The sequence below is a fragment of the Rutilus rutilus genome (genome assembly GCF_951802725.1).
Source record: "Rutilus rutilus genome assembly, chromosome: 1".
Classification (NCBI taxonomy): Eukaryota; Metazoa; Chordata; class Actinopteri; order Cypriniformes; family Leuciscidae; genus Rutilus; species Rutilus rutilus.
The window spans coordinates 53,438,512-53,451,444 of record NC_140209.1 but is presented as its reverse complement, the minus strand read 5'-3'; the positions used below and the strand labels follow the sequence as shown (position 1 = coordinate 53,451,444).

General features: G+C 37.6%; 4 protein-coding genes across 9 annotated transcripts in view; 2 read left to right on the top strand and 2 right to left on the bottom strand.

Annotated features, from left to right (window-relative positions):
- spag9a (sperm associated antigen 9a) overlaps nt 1–863 on the bottom strand; it is a 49,313-nt gene extending 48,450 nt beyond the window's left edge. For 5 of the 6 annotated variants that reach the window (XM_084417505.1, XM_084417506.1, XM_084417504.1 and 2 more), the window contains exon 1: nt 319–855. In XM_084417505.1, coding sequence (XP_084273631.1) covers nt 319–618 — 300 coding nt within the window. In that variant the 5' untranslated portion in view covers nt 619–855. Of the gene's footprint in view, nt 1–318 lie in introns of all 6 variants that reach the window. The other variant, XM_084417502.1, reaches the window with a different exon arrangement.
- A 1,494-nt stretch (nt 864–2,357) lies between these two features.
- Nucleotides 2,358–6,182, bottom strand: kdelr2a (KDEL endoplasmic reticulum protein retention receptor 2a). The gene is made up of 5 exons (XM_084407391.1): nt 5,873–6,182; nt 4,936–5,036; nt 4,654–4,812; nt 3,816–4,068; nt 2,358–3,360 (listed from the first exon to the last, which is right to left on the bottom strand). The coding sequence occupies exons 1-5, from the start codon at nt 5,961–5,963 to the stop codon at nt 3,326–3,328; spliced, it is 639 nt and encodes a 212-aa protein (XP_084263517.1). The 5' UTR covers nt 5,964–6,182; the 3' UTR covers nt 2,358–3,325.
- Nucleotides 6,183–7,612: 1,430 nt separating this feature from the next.
- LOC311299068 (immunoglobulin superfamily member 6) lies at nt 7,613–10,042 on the top strand. The gene is made up of 6 exons (XM_084422455.1): nt 7,613–7,793; nt 8,190–8,513; nt 8,595–8,692; nt 8,840–8,893; nt 9,437–9,544; nt 9,716–10,042. The coding sequence occupies exons 1-6, from the start codon at nt 7,682–7,684 to the stop codon at nt 9,773–9,775; spliced, it is 756 nt and encodes a 251-aa protein (XP_084278581.1). The 5' UTR covers nt 7,613–7,681; the 3' UTR covers nt 9,776–10,042.
- A 511-nt stretch (nt 10,043–10,553) lies between these two features.
- On the top strand, nt 10,554–12,905 carry rps2 (ribosomal protein S2). Its single transcript, XM_084409743.1, has 8 exons — nt 10,554–10,615; nt 11,028–11,165; nt 11,385–11,474; nt 11,912–12,019; nt 12,110–12,283; nt 12,367–12,526; nt 12,614–12,705; nt 12,785–12,905. The coding sequence occupies exons 2-8, from the start codon at nt 11,031–11,033 to the stop codon at nt 12,863–12,865; spliced, it is 840 nt and encodes a 279-aa protein (XP_084265869.1). The 5' UTR covers nt 10,554–10,615; nt 11,028–11,030; the 3' UTR covers nt 12,866–12,905.
- The last annotated feature ends 28 nt before the right edge of the window (nt 12,906–12,933 follow it).

The following is a 12,933-nucleotide window of genomic DNA, read 5'->3' as shown; positions in this document are numbered from 1 at the left end:
TATAAGCGTGCAAACAACATTGTGGTGCCATCTAAGCTTGTACATTAAGTTCTCCCCATCAGCCAGGACGAGGACACAGTGATGACTGTTAAAACAAACATGCATTGATGATAATGCTTTTTATTGATTGATTTTTCTTGAGGCCCAAGACTGACTCATCGTCGAAGGGCACTGCCTAGTAAACAAGGCATGATGAGATGACAAAGCCGTTCGTGCACGTGCAGCTGCTGTGATGCTGCAACAAAACAAAGATGCCAAGCTCCCGTTTTCCCAGCTGATGTCAACTGATGGATCTCCTTCACTCACTCACTCACTCACCTCCTCTGCGTGTTTCCTCAGCGCTTTCTCGCGCTCGTACTGTGTGATCAGCTGCTCGTTGTCCTCCTTCAGGAGCTCCAGCTCCACTTCATGCTCCTGGTTCTCGGCGAACACGGTGTCGAGGTTCTCCAGCACCGCCACGACCAGCGGCATCAGCTCTTTCACCACGTCCTCGTCGTATTTGCGAATAAGCCTCTCGAATTCGCGGTAGATGGAGTTGGCGAGGCCCGAGACTCTCTCCGACATGATCGCCGATGTCCCCGGGTCGTCCTGGTACACAACTCCGTCATCCAACTCCATTTTCCTTCCTCTTCTTTGAATGTCCTAGATTTAAACCGCCGCTATTCCAACCAACGTGCCCTGAGATATTTTGAGAACAAATGCGGATATATATATTCCCGTTATATTCTCCGACACACTGCCACAAGGATCCCACGTAAGTCCGGAGTCCCTCCCTCCCTGGAACTAACCGGCCGATGTATTACGTGGAATATTTTCCCGCGGTCGACCGACAACAGTCGAGTTCAGTTGTTCACCAGACAGTCGCGCGGTGACGTCACGCTCCATATATCGTAATAAAGCCTGTCCCATTACATTATGCCGTTAGTTTTTAAAAATCACAACATTTCCACATCGGAATTAATCAGTTTATCATAATTGAGCATGATCATTTCGATAATTAGTGTTCTTGACAAGATTGCAGAGTGCGAATTACAGTGTCTTAATCATAAACTGTAAAAAGGTGTTAATATTAAAGATTGTTAATAAATACATTAAATTAATAAATACATTTAAAAACGGTAAATAGTCGCGATCAGAAAAAAATGCTGGGTTGCTTTAATCCATGTTTGGGTTGGGTCAAATATGGACAAACCCAACCGTTGGTTTAAATTTTTTAGAGTGAGTAACTTATACTGTAGTAAGATGGTCGGTTACTAATTTCAAATTACATGACAAAAATTGTACAAGTAATGTAATCTCTAATCATTTTATGTATTTCTGACTACTTTTTGATTACATTTTAGATAACTTTTTACCTTACTCGTTAATCACATTGATTTGAGTAGGATAATCCGTACCATATTGGCATAAAAATATAAAGAGAGAGAAAATGTATTCCATTCGTTGTTACACCATGAAGTGCTTTGGATATGACATTACGTCAGGGTTCCCCAGACTGGGGTTCGTGAGTAATTGAGTCATAAAAAAAATAAAATAATAATAATTTTAAAATAAAAACAATAATGTACAATATAAATAACGTGAATTTCTATATTTGAATGTGTTTGAAAGACAAAAGACTTTAAATGACCCACTGAGTTTTAATTCAAGTACTAATTAATGTGTTCGTCAGGAGCTGATGATTAGATATGCAATGTTGAGAAAATCAGTGAATCAGAAATGTTTGAATGCTTGGTCACTATAAGGGATCAATGGATCACTGTGGTGACATAATGGTCACATAATTATTCATTGATGTTTTCACTGCTGTACACTCGCATATCCATATATAACTAGTGTTCAGTTACTGATGTGAAGTAAATAAATAAAATACTGAGTGCATAGTTATTATAAAAGAATGACCAAAAGAAATACATCGCATCAGTTTTGGCATATATATTCAAGTTATATGTACAAAATATAATGCCCCAATTAAGCATTTTATTCATGCATTTAATTTGAATATGAAAATGCCAAAACTGTGATGTGATGTTATATGTTACTCTTTCTTTTGCTAATTCTTTTATACTTAAAACTGCATGCATGATTATTGAGAAATTACATGGAACATAACTTTTAAAAATGTATCACACCACAGGACCAGCGAAAACAAAATCGTGAACAAAAATGTTGAAAATTTGGTCATAAGCACCATCAACACTGATATTGTTTAATTTTTGTATTGCAAAACATTTCAATTTATTTCTTTTGTCATCTGCATCTTATAATAACTGTAAAACAATGGAATATACCAAGTAAAACTGTCAACAGAATTTAGACAACTGACTTAAAAAACCACAAAGTAATAACACACAAAATCGTATCCCTTAAAATATTTATTGGACATGTAAAAACTAGAAAAAAAAAATAACTGTAAACCCTAGAGGAATGATGAGAGAGGGGAAAACAATGGGGATGTTGAACAAAGAAACAAAAAAAAAATACTAAGCTACAAAACTTATATTCACTCCAATATGTGCTTTGACAGTATCCACACCACTAGATTTAATGGTCTTACCATAAATTACTGCATTTCAACAAGCTGATGTTTGCAGGAGATAACTGAATATTTAAACAACCTTGCTTTAACATCACATATCATTGATAAATGTTGACATCCTAAATAAAATGATATGGGTCACACAAGGAGAATTGTGCCGAATGAAAAATGAAACATCGTATTATTTACAGTTGACTCGTTGCTATTGGGGCCATCAGCACAAATGCTTATGTACATAAACCGAAAGACGAATTATAAGGCATTTATGTGAAAAGATGAAACCTCAATTTTCAGTGGTGGCTAAACCTCTCATTTAAGTAAAGAGTGATTTTACCACATTTACACTGTGGGGGAGAAAAAAAAAAAAAAGAATGGGATACAATAACTTGAATTGTTGGACACACATTTCATCGTCCCTCTTAAATCAGGAAAGAACTTATTTGACACTCTGGGAACCATTTCCAATCATGGACAAATTTACAATGACGCATTTAGTGTGTACAATGCACTGTTCAATATTTCAATACACCTTGCATATAGAAAAGTTTTTTTCTTCTTTTTCTTTTTAATAGCAATAAAAAAAAAAAAACAAGTATCGCAAGATGCTAAAGACAGAAGAAAACGTCCTCGTTTCTGTAAGGGGATGGTTGGTGTCCGGGCGCAGAGAAATAAATCAGTGATTGAACTGGCGTTATGTGTTCTTTGTCTTGGGCATCTTGCGGTGGCATCATTGGCTTGTGCCCCTCTATAAGTCTGACGGAGACACAGCTCTCTGTTCTTTGGCACTTAGGCTGGTAGACTCAGCTTCTTTCCTTTCAGCACTGTGGCGAAGACAAAAGATGCAAAAAATAAAGCATAAAAAAAAAAGGGCTTTTCATCCTAAAACAAGCCAAAATCTACAGATAAAAGCCAAACAAGTGCTTAAACTGTAATTAACGCATGCATTAATTAATTATCTGTCAGTAAAGGGTTATTTTACAGTGTCCTTGTTACACGATACATGTAGTTATTATGTAATAACTATAAATTATGCATAATTACAGGCAACTAATCTAATTCTAACCCTAGTGCCCTATATGTGTGTGTGTGTGTGTGTGTGTGTGTGTGTGTGTGTGTGTGTGTATATATATATATATATATATGTGTATGTATGTATGTATGTATGTGTGTGTGTGTATATAAAAAGTTGATTTTATCCTGACTTTAATGTCCACCCAAGCATAATGTAATTTCACACCCACGACCCCAACATAGGTGTGAGTGCATACAAACTGACCTTTTGTGACGTAAAGGTAGAAGAAGTCACAATAGAGAATAGTCTGGACGACCCCAGCCACGATGGCAATCATGTCAAAGAAGCCCTCGAAGTAGAACCTCCAGATCCAGTTGAAGAGGTAGAGGGCGCGATAGACCCCCAGACAGAACAGATAGTGGGTAGTGATGGTCTCCGCCTCGCCCGTCTTGCTAATCATAAAGAGCTGAGGCAGGATGGCCACCGACTCCAGGTAGATGGAAAAGGTCCACAGAATCTGTCATGAAGATATTTTGAGCACAGGTAAGTTTTTATTAACAAAAATAATTTTAGATTTCTTTACATTTCTAAACAAAAAAAAACTAAAATGTTTATATGTATAACAATCATTGTCTTTCATTAATGGACTGTTTGAAACATTAGTGACATTATTGGCTGGATATCATTTTAACATTATTGGCTTGTGTTAATATGGGTGTGGGCATATAAGATTGGCTACATTGTTACTTTGTTGCACACTGAAGGCGGCACGCGCCGAAACACGTCTGTGCAAAATAAAGTATATATATATATATATAGGTAATATTCTAAGGTAATAAAAACATAACGGTTCATTAAGTAAGGTCTTTATTCACCACTGAAAACATAGTTATGTATATGATATTGCATTTCTGTCAACAGATCATCCTAAATATTACACAATGCACCTTTAATCTGTTCATAATTTGCTTTTATTTCGATATTTATTTTATTTCAAGTAAGACAAGTAGTCTATAACAAGACTAGTCTTATTTTTTATTAATTATTGTTATTGCATGATAATGATTGGTTCATTATTTGCAGTGATGAGTCTAATAATCACCTCCAACGGAGAGAAGTCGTGGTTGACCAGAAAGGCGAGACCTCCCACTGGAACCACTAGAAACTCCACTCTGAAAGTGTCATGGTTTCCATCATAGGTCGCCCTGAATTTTGCGTAGATCAGGTAGACAGTGGCATAGGCACAGCCAACGTAGATGATCTGTTTCAACAGAACAGAAGCACACAACTGATTAACAGTGCACATATAAACACTCAACTGTTTACTTGGATGTGGCAATTTCAGATAGATGTGTGCATGTAAAGGTTCACTCTATGCATTTACCTTCATGCAAGAGTTGTAAAGAGAAATGAAGGATGTCAGGAGATCCAGGTATCGTGTGGTGAACACCAAGGCGAAGAGTATCTGGCTCTTCCCAGAGATACCTGGGGATTAAAACACTTACACTCAGACAACTAACTTACTTAAAAACAAATAAGAGCACACAACAGCGGTTTTTACTGAAGACTGAGCTCATAAACACTTCAAAAAGGGTTGCATGTAGGTTCTCTAGGGACCAGAAGAAAGAAGACCATATATCTAGACTACCCAGGTGACCCATCCTTGCAAAGCTCACACAAAACCATATGCACTGCCACGTCAAGGCAAGGAATGCAATGCACTTCAGGAATGTAAGGCAAATAAATGGATGTATGGATATAAATGTTATTTCTATAAATAAAAAAAATGGATGTATGACTTCAACTATATAAAAAGCACTTATTTGATTCTCACAATTCAAGATATGAAGATGCAACTTGTCCTCTACATGCTAAAACAGTATGTGTATATATATATATATATAAACCAAGTAATCTAATATTAAACAGCAGTTAGTTAGTAACTTAGGCCTTAAATTCAGCTAATTTAGCCACTTTACTGAGAACCAGGCTGTCATGTAACCGTTAGCCTGTACCTTCAAATATATATATGCAAACATTTGCGTCACAACATGTTATATACATACAGATCTCCCCATTCAAACCCAAATTGAATTTTAATTCAACAAAATAAATCTAGACCAGTTGCTTTCAAGTCAAGCTAAACCACTAGCTTGCATGCTACACAAATTACTTCATTTTATGCTTCATGCTTTAATATTAAATCATAAAGACTTTTCCGGGCAGCTCAACGCAGTTTAAAGTCTTCCCTATCTTTGATAAACACGCGTTTTAAGTATGAAATGAATGAGAAAAGTATATTTCGTGTGAGTTTAGCTCACCTGCGCAGGACCTGGTCTTCCATATCTTGAGTAGCAGGATGATGATGGCAGCTAGATGAGACAGATCTCCAGTCAGCCTAAAGATATTCATGGTGATTTTTCCTCTCTGGCTGGTTTTAGTGGCGTTAAAGAGAGCTCAGGGTGAGTGAAGTAATTGCGAACCGGCTGAGTGCCGATCTCCAGAAGAGCATTCCTCCACGAAATATGGCGAATGAGGGGCGACGTGGCCGGTGGACGTGACGTGGCCAACAGCGAAATCGCATTGAATGATGGGAGTAGTAGTTCATGCAGCCGCGACCTCCACGAGTCTAACCCTAACCACGCCCCAGGCTCCCTTATATAAATTACATTGCTTATTAATATTATTATCAATCATAATATTTGGGATATCTTTCTGACATGTAAGAACATTTCTGTCATTTTCATTTCAGTTCTGAAATGATTCTGTTTTTTTTGTGTATGATTTTGTTCTGTGCTGTATAGTCAGACAGACAGACAGACAGACAGACAGACAGATAGATAGATAGATAGATAGATAGATAGATAGATAGATAGATAGATAGATAGATAGATAGATAGATAGATAGATAGATAGATAGATGCGAATTAAGGATTTTTTTCCCAACGAAATTTGGCTTTTCCATCACTCACTAATGTGATACTTCAAAATGAGCATAAAAACAGGGTGATGGAAACAGCTACAGTCTTCCAGGTGTTTTTTTCTTTTTCTTTTCTGCAAGTGTTTAAAGCAGTAACGCGTTCAACAACACAACCTATAACATAAACCTTCCTTTTCTTTTAAAAACACTATAATAAATTCTATTCTGAGCATGCACTTAAAATATTTCCTAAACCCTAGAGCTGTATGCCATACAAAATATATCTTAATATTACAGGTTAAATTACCTATGTACAACTCTCTCTTTTTAGGAATTTAATGGGGGTTTTTTTGGGGGGGGGTTTGGGGGGGGGGGGGGGTATCCCACACATGAGAGTGCTTGTCTAAATGACGTTATGGAGAGAGAAGAGAGAGAATTTTAGCAAATTAATTCAAAAGAAAAAATTAACGTGCATTAATTAAATATTAATGTGCACATTTATAATGTAATGCATCACTTTACTCGTTTACTCTGACCTTATTTCTTTAAGTCCAAGTTCAAAATAAAACACCATGGACCGTTAACGAGTGTAGGCTATATAACGGACATTGTATGAAACATTGCCAGTGGGACATTAAATAGGAAGTGTTTGTACGAACTCACAACAGGTTTTGCGTATAGGCTAGAGAACGCAAATATCTTTGCGAGAGAATGCAAAAGCTTTGAAAAAATTTTTTTCCTCCCATCCCATATTTTTTCCACCACCATGTCCCTTTAGGATCTCCGTAGAACAGCACAGCGATCTGCTGACTTTTAAAGTCGTGTAGTCTGAACTAGGCATGTTATTGGCCTACAGGTTTCACAGACAGGGCTTAGATTAAAGCCAGGATTAGAAGAATTTAGTTCAAACGTGCCTTAGAAAAAAATATTACTGGTGCATCTTGAGACACAACAATGGCAGTCACATATTGTCAATTGCTTTGGTTAAAACAGCTCAAATATGCATTTTAGTCCGGGCCTATTCTGTGAAACCGGGGGTAAAAGTTCAAACACAACAGAACGTGACAATTACTCACATGTCACTATAAGCTGTGGGTGACAAGAAGTCTTACACAAGGAAGGAAGAACCGAGGGGATGGGTCTGTTACTTCTCATTTCTACAAGTCAGTTCTGGTTTTATTTCTCAGTTAGGCTTGAGACCTTTGTTCGGATGACTAACAAATTGAAAAACAATCAGAGAGATACAGGAGCCACAAACAACTGTGACATCAACATGAACTTTGGTTTCCTCTTCACCATCGCAATTCTTGTTTTGAGATTAGGTGAGCAGAGATTGAATTTATCAATGATATATGTACACTCTTAAAGAAAAGTTCCAAAAGGGGTTTTGCCATAGATGCCATTTTGGGTTCACCAAAGAATATATTTTTTTAAAGAACCATTGTATTTTTTCTTAGTGTGAAGAACATTTTAGTAAAGGACTTTTCTCCATTCTAAAAAACCTGTAGTAGTGCAATACAAGTTCCCATGGATGTTAAAAGTGAACCATTGATGCCGATAAATAGCCTAACCTTTTAAGAGTGTATACTTAGAATATTTATGAACATTTTTTTTATATATATATATATATTAGTTGGGGTACTTGAAATATTAATAATATGAACTATCAGCAATTAAATGTATTCAATTTAATAAAACAATATTCTGAATTTCTACAGTCAGAGGATGTATGGTAGATGTCCAACAGCCAAAGACGGTCATGAGAAAAAAAGAGCAACAGTCTGTCTCTATTCCCTGCTCTGTCAATATATCCAGCTGTCAACTCACACCTCAAATCTCTTGGTATGTGTTCCGGAAAGACTCTCACTACCAGATTGATTTGTCAACCCAGCCACAGAAGTACAAACTGAAGCATCCTGATCTGGAAATCAGCTCTTTGTCAAAAGCAGACTGTGGGGTGTATTACTGTGCAGCGGCTCTGCCGACAGTGACTCACAGTAGGGCGCAGGCAATCGGACAGGGAACCACTTTGAAAGTGTCAGGTAAGCAGTAGAAGAAAATTCAGCACGACCCCATTAGACCCTTCTATTGTGTTACACATATCTTTCTTGTTTTGTGTCCAGAGAGGGGCTTAAACGTCCCTCAAACACTGCTTTTGACACTGCTTGTCCTGCTGAGTGTCTACAGCCTTCTCGTCCTGGGCATCCTCATCTGCATTAAGGTGCACTTTTAAAGTTACAGTAGTAATGCAGTTATAATGCTGTTAAACAAGCATTTTAATGCTCAGAATTTTACTACATTCTCAAAGTACTTTTTCATAATGCAATTTAAATAATTAAAATATGTTTGTTTGTTTTTTTATCGATAGACTGGACAATTTGACTCAGTTTTTAAAAGAAGATGGAGTAAAACTAATAAAAAGGTATTGTTTGACCCTATTTATACACAATAGCAAAACATACACTAGCCTACAACTTAAAAATTTTGGGGCGGGAATAATTTTTTTATGCTTTTGAAAAAAGTCTCTTATGCTCACCAAGGCTGCATTTATTTGATTCAATAATGTAAAAACCAAAGTCCCTTTCAAGTCTGTTCACTCGGCAGCTACATTTGCTCATTCGGCCATCCGAAACCAATCCAGTCTTTAGTGTCACACGATCCTTCAGAAATCATTCTAATATGATGATCTGATGCTCAAGAAACATTTATTATTATTATCATCAATGCTTTTTTTCAGGGCTCTTCGATTAATAGAGAGAGAAATGAAGTTTCTTTACTGTCATTTTTGATCAATTTAATGCATCCAAGCTGAATAAAACTAGTAATTTCTTTTAAAATATATATTTGAGACCTTACCATTATAAAAATGGTCATATTTTTGTGGAAACCATAAAAAAGAAATCTTACCAACCCCAAACTTTTGAACGGTAGCGTACAGTATTGTCAAAAGTGTGGCTGTTTTCAGGAGGACTCTGCAAGACAAGTGATTTTCAGTGGAGTGGTGCAAGAACTGTGCAAGAGGAACTTGAGTGGTGACAAATATCAGGCACGCTACGAAGTTTCCCAAGACAAGGTTTTCACTTCAGACTATTCTTTTGCAACACACATGCATATTTTTAAGCAAATTAATATTAATTTGTCGCTAACACTCTCCTTGTGGAGTTTTAAGACTGAAATTGCTGTCATATTACTGTACCAAAACGTCTTGTTATAGCCTAACATTTATCTTCAATCTTCCCCACAGTCTAAAGGTCTTCAAAATGTGTACCATAGTGAAGATATTTACCAAAATCTTGATGAGTAAAAGAAAACAAATGCCCTATAATGTCCTGCTGATCCTGATTTAAAACCTGCAGCTTCCTGCAAACCTGCAAGCTACCATTTTGGGGAAAGTGGTTACAGAGACCCAGAATTGTGATGTTTTGATGACTTTCTTCATGTTTTGCATTTAATGTGAGCCCTCTTGCTATGTCAATTACACTGTAAACTGTATTAATGTATACTAGTGACTACAGCAAGACATTATGTGAATTGAGTAAACATTTAAATAATAAAAACATTTATATAACAAGTTTTCTGGAATGTTGTTTAAACTTGCAAATGAGGCGATGTCTAATTAAATAAGCACTAGGCTCAAAATTCATGTTTTATTTGGTTGACACTGGAGTTAAAGGTTTTTACAGTGGGTATCTTTTTATCACTCAATAAATGAGAAAATACTGTCAACAGCCAGACAAAAATACATTTTCACCATGGTTTTATGAATAAAATGATATAGGCAATAAAACCTGGCAAACAAACCCCAAAACCTTCAGAATATAGATGGGAATGAAACTGAAAAGTTTTATGTAGCCACTGAAGTGGAGAATTCTGGAGATAAACATTGGCACAATACGGTTTGCACAAATCAGGATTTTATTTTCTGCTTACTTTTACCAACAATTTACAATCCAATTCAGAACATATTTCTTTCTCATAATCTTTATGGGCATTACTTGTAGCTAGCCTATGCTATTTGCTCGAGCTACCATCTCTTGACAGATCTCTCAACTGCACGTGCCAACATGAAATCTCGCGAGGACTCCACTTGAATAAATCCTCCACGAACTCTCGTCCGGCCTTCTTCTTCCTGAATACACATCACGTAAGTCGACACGGGTGCACGTCGCTGCTTAACAGAATCTGCTTTTATCTCCGCAATCGTAAAATAAAAACTTTACATTTGTATGTAAAACATATCTGTACGGTTTGCTTACAATGCGATACCAAAATGAGTCTTATGAATTGAGCGGAAATATTATTTTAGAGCAGTTAATATTAGATGGTCTCAAAATGGCGGAGAACTGGTGTAGATAGTCATTTAGTCTTAATATGCGTTCTTGTATTATATGATTCCTGTTCATTACACAATTCCATATACGGAGTTATGGACTATGGCTATAATGGCTCATATATTTGCAAACAAGTTGATTGTAATGCATGTGCATTTATGCTTGACATGTGTGTCACATTAAGCGTCACTTGTATAATCAACGGAGATGTTTTATTGTTTTTAGCAAATGGCGGACGACGCCGGTGGTAGAGGAGGTTTTCGCGGAGGTTTCGGCGCTGGCGGCCGGGGTCGCGGTCGTGGTCGCGGCAGAGGCCGTGGAAGAGGCCGCGGTGCCCGGGGAGGCAAATCTGAGGATAAAGAGGTAAAGCATCGCCTTACTCCTACTCTCTTGACTGTTATGAATTGGCATGTATAAATGTTTTGCTAAAGGTATTTTTAAATGCATGCTTTCTGTACTATTCGGTTGTTTATTTGAGCTGTACCACATGGTCTTTATTTCTCGTGCCAGTATCTGTCAATGTTGTATATCTGTAGCTTCCGTTTCTATTATGCTTATGAATAATTAATTTGTTTCATATAGTGGGTTCCTGTGACCAAACTTGGTCGTCTGGTGAAGGATATGAAGATCAAGACCCTGGAGGAAATCTATCTGTATTCTCTGCCAATCAAGGTACTAAAATTGACATGAAAGTACACTTTATTTTCAAAAGTCCTGTTATGGATCTTGAAGTGAACAATTCATCTTGCACATGCCTTCCTTTTTATTTGCTTTTTAAATAAGCATGTAAAGATTAATCTCATAACTAGAGTTTACCCAACAATTAAAATTGTTCATATTTGAAATACAAATGAAGATATTTTGAGTGTTTTGGGTGAACAGACTTTCAATGGAGGGACTGAGATTTCTTTATACACATTTAATTACAAGCAATTGTGTACAACCAATCCCACCATGTGTTTTTCAATCCATTATACTCTGATGTACATCACAGTATGGAAGAAAAGAGATGTTGCTGCTTTAGTTTCATTACTTAAATTATAAAGACCTCCACTTAGTGACAAAAATGCTTAGCTTTTTTTGAAACTTAATACTTTTCTCTTCTGTAGGAGTCTGAGATCATTGACTTCTTCCTGGGCTCAGCACTGAAAGATGAAGTTCTGAAGATCATGCCTGTCCAGAAACAGACCAGGGCTGGTCAGCGCACCAGGTTTAAGGTGACTTCCCTCTGCCGGAGTGTTCAATGCTTATCTGGTTCTTCACTTCTTACAGCTGGTTCATGATCGCTCATGATTCTCAATCTTTAGGCCTTTGTCGCTATTGGTGACTACAATGGCCACGTTGGTCTAGGAGTGAAGTGCTCCAAAGAGGTAGCAACAGCTATCCGTGGAGCCATCATCCTGGCCAAACTGTCCATCATTCCCGTCAGAAGAGGATACTGGGGTAACAAGATCGGAAAACCACATACAGTGCCGTGCAAGGTGAGACTTTTAAGGTTGTTTTAGGTTTTATTTGGCTTGGTTTGAATTGGGAGCATGTTTATTGACTGAATGTGTTTGGTTAGGTGACCGGTCGCTGTGGTTCAGTCCTGGTGCGTCTCATTCCCGCTCCCCGTGGTACCGGCATTGTGTCTGCTCCCGTGCCCAAGAAACTGCTGATGATGGCTGGTATCGATGACTGCTACACATCTGCCAGGGGCTGCACCGCCACTCTGGGCAACTTTGGTGAGGGGCTTGTTTGAAAACCGTTTCAATATACAACGGTCCATGCTTGGGTATTTCAACGTTAAAAACTGCTGTCTTTCATTGCAGCCAAGGCCACCTTCGATGCGATCTCAAAGACTTACAGCTACCTGACCCCTGATCTCTGGAAGGAAACTGTGTTTGCCAAGTCTCCTTACCAGGTAATGCATGCACTTCCAGACGTTATTCTTTTTCACAAATGCATTGTCGTTTGAAACTAAAGTGTCTCCTTTGTTTCAGGAATTCACTGATCATCTGGCCAAGACTCACACCAGGGTCTCTGTTCAGAGGACTCAGGGAGCTCTTCCGGCACCCTCCTAAATTTTGTACAATGGATTGAAATAAAAGTCCAGAAAGTAAACATCTTTTGAGTCTGTGTGTTCTGTTTG

Coding starts and splice junctions, on each gene's coding strand:
- kdelr2a (XM_084407391.1), bottom strand. CDS start 5,963: ATGAATATCTTTAGGCTGACTGGAGATCTGTCTCATCTAGCTGCCATC. Junction 4,813..4,935: donor TTTACAACTCTTGCATGAAG/GTAAATGCATAG, acceptor CTGTTGAAACAG/ATCATCTACGTTGGCTGTGC. Junction 4,069..4,653: donor ACGACTTCTCTCCGTTGGAG/GTGATTATTAGA, acceptor TCTTCATGACAG/ATTCTGTGGACCTTTTCCAT.
- LOC311299068 (XM_084422455.1), top strand. CDS start 7,682: ATGACTAACAAATTGAAAAACAATCAGAGAGATACAGGAGCCACAAAC. Junction 8,514..8,594: donor AACCACTTTGAAAGTGTCAG/GTAAGCAGTAGA, acceptor TTTTGTGTCCAG/AGAGGGGCTTAAACGTCCCT. Junction 8,894..9,436: donor GGAGTAAAACTAATAAAAAG/GTATTGTTTGAC, acceptor GGCTGTTTTCAG/GAGGACTCTGCAAGACAAGT.
- rps2 (XM_084409743.1), top strand. CDS start 11,031: ATGGCGGACGACGCCGGTGGTAGAGGAGGTTTTCGCGGAGGTTTCGGC. Junction 11,475..11,911: donor TGTATTCTCTGCCAATCAAG/GTACTAAAATTG, acceptor TCTCTTCTGTAG/GAGTCTGAGATCATTGACTT. Junction 12,527..12,613: donor CGCCACTCTGGGCAACTTTG/GTGAGGGGCTTG, acceptor CTTTCATTGCAG/CCAAGGCCACCTTCGATGCG.